General features: G+C 38.4%; 1 protein-coding gene across 3 annotated transcripts in view; it reads left to right on the top strand.

Annotated features, from left to right (window-relative positions):
- Positions 1-16,299, top strand: part of FMN1 (formin 1) — a 451,599-nt gene extending 435,300 nt beyond the window's left edge. For all 3 annotated transcript variants that reach the window (XM_058293858.2, XM_058293860.2, XM_004455353.4), the window contains 2 exons: positions 4,505-4,589; positions 7,604-16,299. In XM_058293858.2, the coding sequence (XP_058149841.1) occupies positions 4,505-4,589; positions 7,604-7,648 (130 nt within the window). In that variant the 3' untranslated portion in view covers positions 7,649-16,299. The remainder of the gene's footprint in view (positions 1-4,504; positions 4,590-7,603) is intronic.
- Positions 16,300-18,657: the final 2,358 nt, after the last annotated feature.

Consider the following 18,657-nt stretch of genomic DNA (forward strand, 5'->3'; position numbering starts at 1 on the left):
TGCAGCTTTCAGAATTCTTTATCTCTGGCATTTAGCAGTTTGCTTATAATGTGCCACAATATGGTTGTATTTCAGTTTATCTTGTTTGGAGTTCATTGAACATTCTGGATGTGTATATTCATGTCATTCATTAAATTTGGGAAGTTTTCAGTCATTTTTTTCTTTGAATAGTCTCTGTCCTTTTCTCTCTCTTCTCACATTGTATATATTGGTACACTTGATGGTGTCCCACAGCTTCCTCAGCTCTGTTCATTTTTCTTCATTGTTTCCTCCTTCTGCTCCTCAGCCTGGATAATTTCAATTGTCTTATGTTCAGGTTCTCTGATTCCTTCTTCTGCCAGTTCCAATCTGCTGTTGAATGCTAGGGAATGTTTATTTTCTAATAACTGGGGTATTCAGCTCTATTTGGTTCCTTTTCCTAATCTCCACCTCTCTATTGATATTCTCTTTGTATTCATCTATCGTTTTCCTGATTTCCTTTAGTTCTTTTCTATGATTTCTATTATATGCTCTTTGAGCATATTTAGGACCTTTTTATTTATTATTATTAGATAATTTGATTACAAAAAACGCATACATAAAATACAAAGTTCCCATATACCACCTTATTATTAACACCTTGCATTGGTGTGGTACTTCTGTTACAATTCATGAAAGAACATTTTCATAATTGTGCTAGTAACTAGAAGTTCATTTTTGTGAGTCTTTGGTTGCTATATCCGAGATCTGGTCCTCTTCATTGGTGGTTTCTAATGCTTTAATTTTCTCCTTTGCCTGGGCCATCACTTCCTGTTTCTTGGTATGTATTGCTTCTTTTTAGAAACCTGAACATTTTGATATTTTAATATGTTATCACTAGAATTTATACTCTGAGGCATCTGTTCCTTAAGGTTGTTATGCTTTCCTTGAATGCCAGGAGCTCACACACACACACACAAACTATAAGAAGGAAAAAAATGAAAGCACCCTTCCCGACCTATGAAAGTACTCTCCTTCAGTTCTCATCTATACAGTGAGTTTGGAGAATAGGTCCAGGCCAAAGTATCAGTGCCACCCTGATGCTTTCTATGTCTCTGTCTTGTCTTGGGCCTGCATTTGTGGCCCTCAGGATTCCCCCATTTATACAGTATGAATGTCCCCTCTTCCCTAGGAAACAGTTGCCTCACAGTCTGGGCGCTGCCCTCTCTATCTCACAGCCAGCAGTCCCTTGCCTCAGGCAACCACTTGACACTCTCCCACAGGCTTCTGTAGGAGAGCTCAGTGAGCTGCCCTCTATCCACAGGACAAGTTCTGAGACAGCAAATCACAGGCCACCACCAGAGAGACTGGGCCAGACATGCCTGCACCCAGCATGTGCACAGGGTTACTCTGCTCCTCCTGAAACCAGAACAAGGAAGCCACACAGGAAGCACCAGCTGGCTCTGTGCTGAGCTGGCTGGGGTGGGGGCAATGGCCAGGACATGAGCTCCTATGACTCTTTTAGTTTGTAATAATAAATTTTATGTTTAGGCAAGTTTTAACCATACAGAAAAAGTACATCGAAAGTATAGAGAATTCCCATATAATACCCCACCCTCACCCCCAACGCAGCTTCCCCTTTTCCCCTGTTGCTTTTAAGTAGCCTTTTTCTTGAATCAGTTCTTACCCTATTACTTTTTCTTGATTCAGGGCTTGATTTCAATTACTGCTGCTGTCCTTTAACTGTTTTCTGGAACTTTAAGATGTTTCTGCCAGGTCTTGCTGGTTCTTGAAAGCCTCTGTGGGGCATAGAGCCCTCACTCTGCCAAGCGTCTCCATAGAAGCAGAGAAATACCAGAGCAGTTGAAATCCATGGGCCCTCATTAGATCAGAGAAAAGCTTAGACCCTATTCTTTGATTTTTAAACTAATAAATATGAAGTATTTTAGGGGAGAGGGTGTAGCTCAGTTGTTGAGCACCTGCTTCCCATGTACGAGGTCCTGGGTTCAATCCCTAGTACCACCTAAAATGAAAAAGTTCTATTTTCCATACTATGCCCCCCATGTCTCATTTTCTTCCCTCATTTTCCAACAATTCTCTCTATCATGAAATTAGTATCTTTCTAGTTGGTTTTTAATATTTTATCTGTATATCTGTGTCTGTAATAAATATAGATAGATGTGTGTACATATGTTTATTGACAACTGCATACATCTGTGAGCAATATTGTTTTCTGGATGCTATTTTAAACATACACACTGTAGCATATTACATGTACAGTAATAGTAGTTACTGATATTTGAGAGATTACTGTGGAGCCATCCTATCTCAATTTCTGCAATGACTTTATAACAGATACTATATTACCCCCCTTTTAGAAAATCAAGGCACACAGAAATGTTACTTGTCCATGGTGACAAAGCTAATATGTGCTGGAGCTTAAAATTAATCTCCACAGTCAGGTTCTAAAGCCCAAGCTCTTAACCCTTGTGCTGGATTGCCTCTTCTGCAAAATTCCTCACCCTCTTAATGTCACAATTCTGATATCTGTAATTGTTGAATTCATAGATCTAATTGTTTTCTTTGATTTTTATACCATTTTCTATTGAATGTATAAAGTACATAAGCAGCATTGCATGGTGGTGAGGACCTGTAAAGTGGGAATAATAAAAGTTTCTGTCTCATGGGATTGTCTTAAATGATTTACTTCAAATAAAATAGGTAGAACAGTACTTGGCACAAATAAATGTTGGCTATTTTTTTTGCTATAATAATTTATCTATTACCCTATTGATGACCTTTAGGTTGTTTCCCAGTTTTTCACTACTTAGGTAATGTCACACTGAAAACCCTGTGCATATGTGCACAAGTTTCTTTTGGGCATCCCCCTAGAAGAGGAATTGATGACTCAAAAGGTGTGTGTGTTTTAGGTTTTACTTGGCATCGTCAAAGCAGCTGTACCAGTTTATGCTCCCTACTGCACTGTGTGGCAGTTCCCACTTCCCACATCCTCACTAACTGTTCCTATTGTCTGGCTTTTAGATTGGCCAGTCTGATAGGTAAGAAATATAATATCTTGTTGAATTGATGAGATTTTTAAAAATACAATTATTGAGACATAAATCATGTACTATCAAATTGACCTTTAGAAGTGTGAAACTCAGTAGTTTTAATATATTTATAATGTGCAATCATCACCACTACCCAATTTTAGGATATTTCATCACACTAAAAAGAAATCCTGTCATTAGAAGTTACTTCCCATTCCCTCCTTCCCCCAGCCCCATGGCAACCACTAATCTACTTTCTGTCTCAATGGGTTCGCTTATTCTGGACATTTCATATCAATGTAATCTCCCCTTTTGTGTCTGACTTCTTTCACTTAGCATAATGTTTTTGAGGTTCATCCATGTTGTAGCATGTATTAGTATTTCATTCTTTTTGATGGCCTAATCATATGCCATTATATGGATTTACCACATTTTGTTCTTCTCACCTCTGCCCCCAGCACACGGTGAGGCTCAGGATGGGGCAAGAAGAGATGGAGCCTAACTAAAAGAATATGGGCATTAGTTGATGGACATTTGGGTTTTTTCCACTTTGGGGCTATTATGAATAATGCTTCTAAAACATTCATGTAAAAATTTCTGTATGGACATATGTTTTCAGTTTTCTAGGGAATATATGCACCTAACAGCAAAACTGGTGTATCTTATGGTAACTCTACGTTTAACAGGTTGAGAAACTGCCACACTGTATTCTAAAGTGAGTACACTATTTTACCACCTCACCAGCAATGTGTGAGAGTTCCACTTTCTCTACATCTTCATCAGCACTTATTGTTGATTGTCTTTTTTATTTGAGCCACCATAGTGGGTGTGAAGTGGTGACTCATGGTTTTGATTTGCATCTCTCTAGTGACTAATGATGTTGAGCATCTTTAGTGCTAATTGGCCACTTGTATATTTTCTTTAGAGAAATGTTAGTTCAAATTCTTTCCCCGTTTTTAAACTGGTTGTTAGCCTTCTTTCATTGTTGAATTGTAAAAGTTCTTTATATGTTCTGGATCCAAGTACCTTATCAGATATATGGTTTGGAAATATTTTCCCCCATTTTGTGGGTTGTGTGTTCACTTTCTTGATATGAACTGGTAAATTTTAATAATTGTAGTTTTCCTATTTTTCCCCAAAACGTCAACTTTCAAAATTGTCTCAGCGTGTCTCCTGAATGGATCACAAGTGAGACAGTACACTGAGAGTAAAGTGGATACACCTAGAAATCCATTCATCAGAAGCAATTGCCTCCTTCACAAACACACAGACTTCATAAGAAGCCTTCAACATAATTGGAGTTTGAATTTCATAATGAAAAAACATTGAAAAACCATTCCTGTGTTTTAGAACTCCTGATTGGTTAATTTAAAAGCAATTGAATTTCTGTTTAACCTGAGTTCTTCATTTTTCATTCTTTTCTTCCTTTTCCTTTCTCCCTCTACCTTTCTTTTCTCATCTCCCCTCTCTACTCCCTATTTCTATTTCTATTTCAGATTAAAAATGGCTCAAGAATCAATCAGCAAGTTGACATCAGAGAAGAAAGTGGAAACAAAGAAAATCAACCCCACAGCTAGTCTGGTGAGATACATTTTTCAACATAACCTGAAGATTTTTCATTATTACTGGAGTAATGTAACCACCCAGGAGTATGTCTGGATTTAAAGGATAAAGCTCAGAGGAATGGCAGGTAGTATCCAGACTCTCAATTACCACCCCAGAGTAGCATATGGTAAAAAAGTATGGGAAAAGAGAAAAAAGCAAAACACAGTTTCATGCTTTCTCTCTGCAAACTCAACAAAAGTCATTTCTAACCAAACTTAGTCACCTGGCATTTCACATTTTCCACATCACAGCCCACACCATGATACCTCCTTTCTCAAAGCACCTTTCTCCTGAAATGGTTAAAGCTTTTTCACACTCATCATTTCCTTTTCCCTGTTAAATAGCGGTCAGGGATTATTCTGATAGTTTTAACAATTGAGCTGCAGAAAGACAGAGCCTACCTAGGGGCACCAGTCAAATGGATCATAATAGTCAGAACCAGAATCTGGGTCCCCTGACATCTATCCCTGGGCTGGATCTACCAGTCTAGTCAACCTTCCTAGCTCTAATGGACAGTTGTCCTCCAACGTCTCTACCCATACGTTATAGAAAACAGTCATAATAGCTAAATGGTTGGGAACCAAAGAGGTTGGGTCCAAACTGCCTGGGTGCAGTTCCCAGCTCTGCAACTTAATAGTTTGTAAAACTTTAGTGATGCTATTTAACTTCCTTGGGCCTCAGTTTCTCTTCAGTGAAAGTAGGGCAATTATATTACCTTTGCTTTAGGGTTACTTTGAGGCTTGTATTAGTCAGTCAAAGGGGTGCTGATACAAAATACCAGAAATTGGCTGCTTTTTATCAGGGGTATTTATTTGGGGTAGAAGCTTACAGATACCAGGTCATAAGCACAAGTTACTTCCCCCACCAAAGTCTATTTGGAGCAAGATGGCTGCCAACATCTGTGAGAATTCAGGTTTCCTGGGGTCCTAAGTTTCTGGGGCTTGCTTTTCCCTGGGTTCAAGGTTTGTTCCTTCCTGGGGCTGGCTTCTCTTTCCTCTGTGAGCTTAATTCCCAGAGCGCCAGCTTAAGTCAAACTCCGAAATCAAAACTCCAACATTAAAAGTCCTCAACGCAGTTCTTCGGCTGTGCCTTTCATCTGTGAGTTCCCACCCACCAAGGGGTGGGGACTGGGTTGGGACTCAACACCGTAATCGTAACTTAATCATACCCAGGTACAGATCAGATTACAAGCATAATCCAATATTTCTTTTTGGAATTCATCAATTATATCAAACTGCTACAAGGCTTAACTGAGAAAACACATGTAAAGTGCCTAACACATTAAGAGTTCAATAAGACATTTTTCTAATTATTACTAATTCCAGCATCTTTGGTTGACCCTGGGATGGGGAACAGCAATGAGTATTAAGTGGGAGTATCACTGTCCTCCTTTTGATTTTCAGACTCCACGTTCCCTGTGCCCTGATAGCCCAAACTAGTTATTTTATCATTTTGTATTATAAGTACTTGCTGCCAGCTGCTTTAAATCCTCTCAAGACCTAAGTGGAGCATGAGTTGTAAAGTAAGATTATTTCTGTGAACTGACCATGTTGTCTCTTATGATAACCCCGTTCATCAGCAGCTTAATGCTGGTGACTTAAGGTAGATGAATGATAAATAAACCATGGAGAAGTCAGAGCCAAAAAGCTTAGTCAGGCAGAGCCAAGGTTACCAGCCTAAATGGACATATCCTGTGTGTCCATTACATTCATTTGTATGATTTTCCAGGACAAGGAGAGCAACCCTGATTTTTATCTTCCTCCCTCATTGTGCTATACCAGGCCACTCATATGGAACTCTATCCTAACTTTTACAACCAAACATTGTTCCCCAAGGCAGAGGGAATGGGTTTACTGTGGCATTCTTTTACAGGTTGACCCACGCCACCCCCAGTTGTGAGCAAACAACCAGTTGTGATCCTCTGCTTATGGCTATTGTTTGTTTGGTTTGGTTTCATTGTTTGTTTTGAAGGAAAATTAGGGAAGAGCTTGTAAACTGATCCCTAATTCAAGTTTATAAACCAAAGATGGGTGTTTAAAATACATCTTAAATTTGTATCTAGGCCAATTTAATATTCACTGCAACATTTTGTCTCATAGATCACAGGCAGCTGAGGACCAGTACTCAAGGGGCATCTCTCTGTCCCTGTGCTTTCCAAAGGCGTGTGCTTTTTTCTTTTCCTTTTTAGCCTCCTGTTTGCCCTAAGAGTAAGGCATACTCATCCATACTATGCTTAATATATTTACTTATTAGGAGTCACAGTGGGAGTCTGTGTTTCCATTTTGTATACTCTTAGTTTTTGGGGTTTTGTTTTGTTTTGTTCCTTGGAGGTACCAGGGATTGAACCCGGGACCTCATACATGCAACGCAGGCGTGCAGCCACTGAGCTACACCTGCTTCGCACGTATACTCTTGTTTGTTTTCACATCTTCCTGGAAAACATCTAACCTCTTTCCCTTCGGAAGCCTGTCCCTGGGATGGCAGCTCAGAAAGAACAGAGCAGAACATCCATGACAAAAATGGGAGCTTCTGCCCTTCTGCATAGACTCAATCTGGCCGTCTTCCATTTTGCATAGGTGATCGTATGCAGATACTATTTAGACTTCCTAAAAGCTATTTTTTGAGCATTCCCTAATTCCATCAGTGTAAGAGGGGTGTCTTTAAATAGCACTATCCAATTAGGGTCTTTGACACAAAAGAAAGCAGAGCAGTCCAACATCTCCTGAACCTAGCATGGCAAGAGTCAGTGTTCTGGTTGGATATAGTTGGTTGAATGGAAAATTGCTCATTTTGTCATATGTTTGGAGACTAAGGGTCATAGATTGGGGGAACAGGTAACTAAGGGTTTAGGGAAAAGGGTACAAACACTCTCATCTCTAAGGTGTTTGGTACAACCCTACTTAGCATTCTAGACTACGTATGCTTATTGTATTTTCAGAAAGTTGAAAAGTTGAGAAATAATAAATCCACTTTTTTTTCTTAAACAACAGAAAGAAAGATTGCGTCAGAAGGAAGCCAGTGTGAGCACCAACTAGAATGGAGACACATGAAGATGATACCAGTGGGGATGTCCTTAGCAACACCAGTCCTACAGAAAGTTCTTAGAAGATTGTTACTGCATGTTTGTTTTGCTCATCTCTTTCTGAGGTCATCTGCAGAGAGCACCCCATACCTTCTTACAGAAATCCCTTATTTAGCCACAGGAACAATGAAAAGCTATTGAAGGGAACATTGAGGAGTATTTGATCATTATTTTTTTGTAGAAGTCCAGCATCTTCTCTGCTGTAAGATCAGAGGGAATACCAAGATTTTCCAAATTTTTAAAGAAGCTGAGACTTCAAAACTTCTAACCACTTAACCCAAGCTTGATTACTTGTCACAGAAGAAGAAAAAGACCTTTTATGACAGTGACCTTGGGAGAGCTCAAGCTTTGGTGTTTATACACTGCAAATTTTGATTATTGGTCTTAATTCTGATCTTGTTGCGGCAAGATCCTGAAGCATCTTTGCCACCAAAAAAAGTTGAAGCTTATCAAAACTAGTTTAAGAGGTCCAAGACCATGTCTTTCCCGGATATGGGAATGATGTTTCTGTTGTTATTCATGCAATGAAAAGAAGAGAAAATGGAATTGTACATAAGTAGAGAGGGGAAGACATAGCCATAAACTTCAAGGTATGATACAGGGAGTTGACATCAGCCATTAAGTGAGGTCCATTGTTTTCTTTTTATGTCAGTTCAGTGTAGTTTCCTGAACAAGCAGGGATTCTGTGGCCCCAGTCCCAGGAGAAACAATGATACCTGCACATGGACAGCCGTGGAGGCAAAGCACCTGTCATACTTCATACTGTGCAGGAGTGAGTAATGCTTTATTGACATGCAGCTTAGCTCTATGTCATCTTCTATGGCTTTGCAGCTGGACTTCTTCCTCTGCCCCAGGAGGCAGTTTCCAAACAGGAGAGCAGATGCTGTTCTCAGCCTTTTATTGTGACCTTGTCTGATTGACCCATGAAGTAGTGAAAAGCAGGGGTCTTTGATGTCAAAAAGTGCAGGAAAAAAGTTCTTTATATAAAAATTTAAAGAAGGTGATTAACGTTAAACTTTGAGTGGTATGGCAGCTTTTTCTGACCCTGGGAACTGGTATAACCAATTCCCTTGAGTAACAGAGGGACACCACCTTGGACCTCTCTCCCAGACATTTTTTTCCTCAAACCCCACCTGCCCTTTAATCTATTTTGTGTGAGGAGAAAGGGCTGGGGTGAATTGAGAACAGGATCAAAGTGTCATTTCTAGGCCTTGAAAGAGAGAGGTCTAAACTGTTTCCTCCAGTTGATGGAGGACGGTCTAGAAATGAGCAAGAACCCTGAATTCCTTCTTGATCCAAATGCCATATGTGGCCTGCCCTTTGCTCAGCATTTTCCCAAAACCTTTTTTTTTTTTAACTTGGTAGGTGTCTGAGTGTCTCCCTAGGATATACCTGTCAGTCATCAGCCCTCTCAGGGACCCTTACACTAGATTCAGCTAATCCAAGCAGCACTGAATTCTACTATAATGCTGATCTTGGGAATCAAGAATACACAGTCAGGTCACAGAAGCCATATTCATGCAGGTGCTAACCACCTTCTCTTAACAGTTCAAAAAAGGAATACAGTAGCATGGTTAGGTTTTTCTTTTATTCAGAAAATAAAGATGAGACAATTAAAATAGAATACCTAAAACAGAACTCAAAAATTTCATTCCAAGATTAAAAGGGCTTGAAGTTGCTTGCAAGCAAGCAGCTTTTCATACTGCTTTCTAGTATGGTTTCTTTTCATTTTCCCTTAATTGTGAAGAAAACCAGGGAATTTCATCATTTTAGAACAAATTCCACTTACAGCCTCCCCTGTGCTTCATGATATTTCTTCTAATATTATCATGCAGAAGAAAGTACCTGTTCTGCCCTTGTCATGGAAATCATCTCTGAGTTCAATGAGAACAGCATTTAAGGCTAGACCATTATGGATCCTGATAGACTTGATGGGAGAGAGCAGCAGGAGGCTTTCAATGGTATCACTGTAGGCACTTCAGGTCTCTAAGTAGGAGGCTAACAAGAAAACCACTGAAGGAAGCAGGTCTGTCACTTTGACCATGTAAACCTGCAAGGGCATGCTCTCAAGGGGAACCAATGTTGAAGCATAATGAGTGGAAACATTTAATCTCAGAGTTAGAGAAATACAACCCAAGCTGGACTTCATCTTAGTTGACAGACTAGGAATTGGCGGTAAAATACTTATTTCTAAAAATTGAGGTTTGCTTGCCTTCGTGGAGGAAATCAATGGTTCCATAACATCAGTCAAACATAGCAAAGTGAATTGGCACTTGCAGACATCATGGCAGAGTCCCCAAAATTCTAATCCAGTTTGGACCATGCATTAAATTTCTGGAATGCCCCCTCCCAACTCCACAGAGGAACCACGTTATTGACATAGCCTCCTGTTCAAACTTAAATTGGTGTCACTAGAGTTTGTTCAAAGTGGGTCATCTAAAACAATCTGGAGGCCTCAAAAAGGATCTCTCTGAAATGCAGTTTGAGAGTGTGAAATGCAAAAGGTGTGTCTAAACATTTCATAGGGAGGAAGTAATGGAATACACTTAGGAGCTTGACAACTTCAGGCAAGCAGGGGATGCGCGACTGCTTTGGGACACAACCCTGTCTGATTTAGAAAGAATAGCAGTCATGAATGCTGGCTCGTGTTCAAGCAGATACACATGACTTACTAGTAAGACTCTGATAAACCTTAACTTTCCAACACCTTGATCTCTTGCTAGCCAAAATGTATTATATGTGAAAGCAGAATTTAATAACAGCAACTGCCAGGAGCAACTGGCAATAATCATCAAGTACACGAATATATTTTACACTAGCACTAAAGAATTGAGATATTCAAACATGTTAGGTAAAAAGCTTCAGTCCTATGAGATGTCAAAAAGTTAAAAGGAAATGTCCTATATGTCTTTTAGCCCAAGAAGAAACAATTTACCAAAATGATAATAATGGCAAGTTTGGCCAAGTAGAAATGAACATACGATGATAGAAGTGGATGACCCAGGAGTCACAGGTCTTTTGCTGCCCAAAAGATGCCTTGAGTTCTCTCTCTGATATCAAATGCTCACTGCATCTGCCTAGGAATTAAGGGGATAGAATTTATGAATCTGGGAAGCAGAATGTGGTGCTATTATACCTTTAAATGTTTAGCAGAAACAAATTACCGACATGATTGAGGAGTTGAATATCAGATTGAGTGCTGATCTTCCCCTCCCCTCCCCCCTGCCCCCCATCCTCTCCTTGTAAGGATAAGGATAATACAAGCCGGAAACGTGCTGAGCTTGTATTAAAAAGGTGCTTCCTTTTTCTGTAAGCCTCCATTTCATAAATGAAAAGCACTTATGCTGCTGGTGGGAAAACTAGAGAAACTGAAAGAAGGAATAAAATGCTGTGGTGGTATTGGACACCTTCAGCATGATAGAGTAGTTGCTAGGGTTCCTCCAAGGACCATGATGGAGCAGAAGGTTGTAAAAGTATATTTTTTAAGTGATTTTTTTTCCAGATGGCCTGTGATTACACATCTCTCTATAGTCAGTGCTTCTTGCAACTGGGGAGTTTTCTAATGTTATTTTTGCTTTCTTGAAAGTTGCGTTTTCTCTTTTCTGATTGGACTTCTCCCTTGCCTAGCATCCTTACATTCAGCAGCAGAGCACACCGCACCTAGTCGGTGTATGGAGGGAAGTTCCCAGTAACCTGACTGTTAACATTGATGAGTGAACATCTTCTCTCCCTAACATCCTAAATCAGCCTGTTATGTGATACCACCTCCCAAACAAAGATATAATCAGTTTGAGGCTTTCCATGGTAATGGCTGAGGAGAGGGGAGAAGAGCAAGGAGTTTCAAAAAATATAGTGGTTTTTTTCCAAATATCAGATTTTATAAAGTAGTGTAAATTGCCTTTATGAATTGCTAGCAAGAACTGTCTGTTAGATTTGAGCTTCATTTTTCTTTGACCCTGCTTATTCTAGTCAGAAAAAAAGTGAGTAGCCAAAGGGTGGATTAGGGGGGAAGAAAAACATCAGCACAATTGGTAATCCACAAAATAGTTTATTCCTGAATCACAAAAATGGACAGGCTGTGAAATCCAACATTGTAAAAGTCTCAGGCGCTTTAAGAATTTGAACAGCTGTGACAAATGATGGATATGAGCAAGATAGAGGTGAACAAATAAGACTTGAGACTTTAGCATAAATGAGGCAACTTTTAGAGAGTGGATTTGAAAGAGCCAAAGATTGTCCTGAAAATATTAATTTTGAAAAAGCTACATGCAAGAAGTTATGTGATAATAGCAGGAAACATGCTGCACCTTTAAAATGTCCTTATCCTGGATTCACTTAGCAACAGTTGGTTAATGTTTGGAACTTCCAGAAGACCTTGAAGACCATATTTCTTATAACTATTTTGCTTTTTGGTATCCTACAACTGAAGACAGTAGACTGAATATAGAAATGACTTTCACTCATGTCTATTACTTTGTTGTTACAAAGAAATCTGCACCAAAGCTGCAGCGAGTCTATTTGGCCAAAATGATAGAATTGGAAAAGAATGGATCATTTTTTACCTTTCTGAAATGCAAATAACTTGGATATAGGTCCATTTTCAAGCTATAGAGAGAAACAATCCAGCTATTTGGAAACCTTATCACTGCAGAAATGGTTTAAAGAAAAACACCTTCAGAAGCTGGCCTCAGCAGCTTTAGACTTGCAAAACAATATTTATAACTCCATTAGCAAATGAATCCAGGCATAACTAGACTCAGTTACACAGCTGTATATGACTGAGAAGTCCATTTTGTGTCATTTCAGCTGTTGACACCTTGTTAGTAGCACTGAATTTTAGCTGCACAGTTCATTTCCCTTCCCAAAGAGTAGGCAAACTCTCAGAGCAACACTTTGCTGGAAGCTGTGGACTTAAGAGAATTTAATATATCAAACTTGAAACCAATTCAGTAGCCTTATTTGTTCCAAGACTCTTAATGAATAGTTTGATATAAATTTAGCATTTGATAAATTGGTGTAGTTGGAAATACGACAATATTAAAATGGCAACTAACTGACAGTCTCTTAAACCAACATGCAGTTAATTAGCATAAGAGATTAGAGAGGCAAATCACACATCACTCAGTAGGTCATCTGTCCTCAAATGGAACTTATTGGATTCATTTCCCTCTATCCCTAGTCCCTCTTCCAACTATCCTGGTGATAAATGGTGACAAAGAGGACACTTTTCTTCTCACCCTTCCCTTTTCTTACAAGGTGGTTCACTTCAGTCAAAAGGTCAAGTGAACTGCAGACTTTATTGCATATTACACCTTTGAAGTACTTGTTAATGGATATCTTCTCCATTCTATGATCTTGGGAAGTCTGACTTAATCACAATTTTTTCATATGGAAGTGGTAGATAAAGACATTGATTTAGTCTTCTAAATTCTTTTTATGCTCATACAATTTTCTATTTTTAAATCTTAAACACAGTAAGAATCTCTAGTCTGTTTTCTCTTCTATACACAGATCCTATTTCTCTCTTTACTTTTTCACTTTTTTCTTTCTTCTTCTTATGCTTGGTGTGAAACTTGATAGCACTGTGCTTGCAAACTCAAAGAGCCCCTAGTTTTTGGCAGAGATTCACCCCCAAAGAATTTGGCATCCTTCTCTATGGAGCAAGCAAACTTCTACCATTCTTAGTTTGTCAACTGGGCTGTGCATTTTCCTGAATTCTACCTGTGCAGAATGTATTATGAGCATTATCTTATTTTAACATATCAAGTAGGAATCAAGCATTTTTAGGCATGCATTCGCAGTGGTTTGTCAACCTTCTTGGCAAAGTTATACCTATTCTCCTTCATTGTTCTCTTGCAGGGCTTCCTTCCACTCCCATCTCATAATTAATTCATTTTCAGTTATTCGGTTGAGTCAGCTTTCCAGGTCTACCTTTCCACAATGAAAGGCAAACTCTCACAGACCACTGGATATACAGGGAAATTACTCTCTACCTCTCCATGACATGATTAATAGATGTGTTCAGGAAATAAGAACTCTCTGGGAACTCTTGGATGGATTGTGAATTTCAGGTTTCTTTTTATTAGATATGTAAAAAGGGGTATGCAGCCTTCAAAAACTGTACTGTTCTTCTGAGTAAGAGTCTAAAAGTGTACTCAAAAAAAATCTTTACATTTTAGATATGTTTGACTAAACTATCGCTCATTTTTCCCTTTCCTGGCAACTTGTACCTTCCTATAATAATTTCTTCAAATCTGACCACCAAGCCTTAAAGAAGGTGGTCTCAGCCCCACTGAGACTGTGTTCTGCATATTCCAAAGGTATCCATTTCCTTTGAGATGAAATCCTTGAGTGAGAGAGAAAGTCTACTAAAATTCTCCTGTTTGTCCAGGGTGACATGAATAGGATTTTTTGGTCTACCAAAGGGATAGTCTATTCCAAATCATTAATATTATAATTCTGCAATTCCTCCAAACATAAATAATGTGATTCTACTGTCAGCTGGGTGTATAATCTTTGAACAGTATAAGCATTAAGAAAAAAGGACTTCTTTTTAAAGTAGCAATTTAAGATACTCCTAAAAAGGCAGAAACTTTTAAAATTAGAAATTGAGTAATTTTTTTAAATCTTTAAAGAAAACAGGTCACTGATTCGTCATAGTCTTTTCATTTCATTGAGTTTTAATTTAGTCTGGCATGGGAAGCAGGGCGCCCCTGGACTTTGATTCAGGGGATCGTGCTTTGGCCTGGAAAATAAGCACTGGCCTGCCTGTCCAGAACCTAAGTGAAATCAGTCAGCATCCTAATATGAATCAGGCCTAACAAAAATGTAAATTACTTCAAGTGCTTTGAAGTTTAATTTTCTTCGCAACACTCTAGACACTGAGACCTAAGTGCATTTGATTCATGAGGTTATTTGTCTTTATTGGACCTTTATGAGACTGCAAGTCTTGGGATGAGGGACACAAAGATGAGTCAGGGAGAAGGAAAATTTGAACAAGGCCAATGCTATGTTTTGCTGATATAATGCATTGTTAGGGAGTTCATGGTTTTTGCCATGGCTGTATCATGGGCATATTTTTTAATGGAACCTCAAGGAATCCATAATGGACAAATGGGAATGTCCAGTGTGCTGAAAAGAAAAACACAGGTATCCTCATGAAAATGGCCTGTACTTGATTTAATGACTCCATTAAATTTCAGATTCATTTCCATGGGGTTGATTGTCCATGGACCTGCATTTTCTTTCTTTGCCCTCCCAAAAGCCATTTGGCATCTAGCCTCATGTCCTTTCCGTACTTCTGATTCAGCCTTCTCTTCCGTCAACTCCACAGCAGTTTTTTTCTTTATCTGTACAAATTCTCCAGGACCCAGCTTTTACACCTCTCCCCATCATGAGAATCAAATGTCTCCCTTAGCCCTTACCCCATCCTGCCACACCCCTCTTCTTCCTCAGCCCTGTGCACAGGGAGCACTGCTGTCACCCTGGGAGACACTACTGTGACTGCCTCTTGTTAACATCAGCATCACTTCATCACTTAGGCAAAGAGGGAAAAATCCATAAAAGTGATGGAAATGCATTTCTTTCACATTTTATTCTATTTTGTTTTTAAGAAGGGTATGGGGAGGGTTGTTCCAGGCCTTCTCAATTTGTCAGAGATTTTACTTTAAAACCATCTAGTTAGGGGCCATGCTAGTCATAAACTATAAATCAGACCAGGTCGTCTGCTATGATAGCATAAGGCTAAATTTTTCCATCTCGAATTTCTGTGTTGCTGGACAAATTGACTTAATTCTATGCAAACTTTAGAGTTATACATAAGACTTTTTATCACAATTCCATTTTCACTAGTACTCATGTTTCAAACATATACTCCAAATCTGAATCAGTGTGGTTATTTTCATATTAATAGTAATAATGACACTCTTAACAGCACTTGGAAAGGAAGTGTAAGCATGTCCTAAACAGTCAGCCATTTGACTTGGTAAAATGTGGCCTTTTCTAATAAGTATTAAATCAATCTGTAGATATTATCTTAAAGGATATTGAGCAATAATGCAGACATTTTGGGAAAGAAGGCACTTTAAAGACATGAAACCTTACATGCTCATGGATATTTTTAATGTAATAAGCTAATTGAATTCAGGTCTTTTTTTTCCTTTAAATTTTAAAAAATATGTATTTCTAGTTTGTTTGCGTATTTAATTTTGCCTAAACTGAAAAATGCTCATGAGTTGAATTTGTAAATGTCATTTTCAACCAAATGAAGTATTTATTTTTAAAATGAAAGCACGAAGGAACCAATATTGATTTGTACATAATGAAAATGTGTGTGTGTACATGATACGGTTTTTCCCCTCGACACTACTGGTCACCACATTGTGTATTTTTGTACATAATATATATTGGTTAGTTAATGTAGATTGTCTCTTCAAAGAATTCTATCTCTGTGATAGATTATATTTATTCTAATCTGTTGATACTTCTGTTGATTTGTTTTAAGAGATAGAACTATATTTTTTGGAATTTGCAGAGAAATGCAAACTTGGCTTCCAATTATAAATGTGGCTAAGGGTATTTTAATAAATCTTGGTTTCATGTCTATTTGGTGTGCAATGCAGATTTGTTTTTCAGGAGGTATCTCTTTGCATTTAGTCGGTATCCCAACAATTCTAATATGGAGATTGCCTATCATTTCTAACATGCATTACTAGTCAAGTGCAGTACTACTACTGAGCTACAAGAGTTAGGTCTAAGTAAGTCCAACATTCATATTTCTCTTCTTTCTCTTCTGTCCACTCTGCTAATAGTGGGCCATCTGGCTATACATTCAAGACTAACCACAAGTAGATAGAGTCAGGCAGGCATTATCTCAGCCAGGCTAAACCAAAAGTAACAACTGCCTGAACTACTACTATCCCCATTTTACAGATAAGGAAACCAAGGCTTAGAGATGTTGGCAACATTTTCATGCAATTGTTAAGTATTGAAACTAGGATCCTGGCAGTCCAAAGAAACATACTCAGGCACTATCCTGTCTCTAAAGTCACAGAAATGGAAATTGCTGATTTAGGAAAAATAATGATACATAGAAAAAAATAGTAAAGTCTTGACACATGAGTGTTTATTTCATTTTTGAGATAGGGTGAAAATATACGCTCTAACTAGATGCTGCTTTTTCACGCATTACTGCCTTTTCAAACCTTAGTGTTCCTTTTCTGAGCAAGTCAAATATCCCTTCCCCAAGAGTTTTGGAGACACCAGCATGTTGTAAAATCAAAAATGATCAGAATAGAGTTTTTTAAATATATCCCTCAAGGAACAGTTAATAAACATCCACCAGAATTTTCTTCTATAGGTAAGAAGTAGGCAAAAAGTGAGGAGTCGGTGAGAACCACATGGGAAATACATACTATAAGACACCATCACCTACCTTTAAGTTATCCTGAAATAATCTTCACATAAATCAGTCTGGAAATATATGTGACAAGGCAGAACAATTGTCTTTCCAAAGAAAAGAACATTTAAACAAAACTAGACCATGTATAGCTCCGTGTCCCAGGGCCATCTACCAATATTGTAACTATCCATTGGTTGATTTGAAGAGAAATTGAGACCCAGTTGGACCTGTGTCAGGGTCATTTTGAAGATATTTGCTACAAAAATTATATCGTTCTGTTGGAAGAATATTTTATTGTTAAGTGAAAGAGCCACTAAGGAGCAGAAACTTATGCTCAGTTTTCTGTGCTGGCCAGAACCAGAAATAGTAGACAAGAGAAAAATTCTTCAAGAAACGAAATGCCCTCTTCTCATACTTAAAGTGCTAGAACACATCAAGAATTACCAAAAATATCCAGTAACTTTGCCTGATCTTACAGGGCTTGCAGCCTAGTTCCAAAGACCAGAGTTATTTGGCCACCTCTAAAAAACCATTGCATTTAGGAGAATTTGGTCCAGAAAAGAAAAACATGGGTCTAAGCAATGGGGAAAGTAGTAGAAATTGCTAATCTAGAGAGGCCGCTTTTACATGTTAGCTTCCACTTAGGGTTTGTATGACATGTAAAAAGATATGAAGGGCCCCTCCAAAGATTTCCCCAGTGACCATCTTACAACCTCTCTGAAGAGGCCCTTTCTGACATAATAAGAGCTCCCTCTTCCCACTGGATCCCTACCTAAGGCTCCATGGTAACGTAGAGAAAGACAGATTCCTAAATACGCATTCTTATTTATATGTCTTCAAATGAGAAGCCATGACTCTATGAGAAACCTAGACACAGAAAAGATAAAAGATAACAGAATAATTAGAATAAGCAAATGCCTAGAGTCAGAAACTAGAATACCAGGTTACCAGGGCGTGGGTGGTGGTGGAGAATGGGAAGTTAACGCTTAATTGGTACAGAATTCCTGTTTGGGATGATGGGAAGGTTTTGGTAAAGTATGGTGGTGATGGTACCACAACATTGTGAATGTGATTGACACCTCTGAATAATACATTTGCACATGGTTAAAAGGGAAAATTTTAGGTTGTATATATGTTACTAGAATAAATTTTTTTAAAAAATAATCATCAGACTATATGACACTGTGAGCCCTAATGTAAACTATAGACTATATTTAACTATCTTTGATGAAAAGTACCTCTTCTGGTGCCTTGAGTTGGACTCTTGAGGGCCTTGTAACTGTAAACTTTTACCCCAAATAAATGCCCTTTTAAAAAGTAAACAGATTTCTGGTACCTTACATCAGAACCCCTTTGGCTGACTAATACATTCCCCAATCAAAAGACATAGACTGATAAAATGGATTTTAAAAATATGAGCCATCTATATGTTGTCAACAAAAGACTCACCTCAGATGTAAGGACACAACCAGGATGAAAGGTTGGAAAATGATATTCCATGCAAATAGTAACCAAAAAGGACCTGAAGTAGCAATACTAATATTGGAAAAAATAGATTTTAA

Source organism: Dasypus novemcinctus, chromosome 3 (assembly GCF_030445035.2).
Source record: "Dasypus novemcinctus isolate mDasNov1 chromosome 3, mDasNov1.1.hap2, whole genome shotgun sequence".
NCBI lineage: Eukaryota > Metazoa > Chordata > Mammalia > Cingulata > Dasypodidae > Dasypus > Dasypus novemcinctus.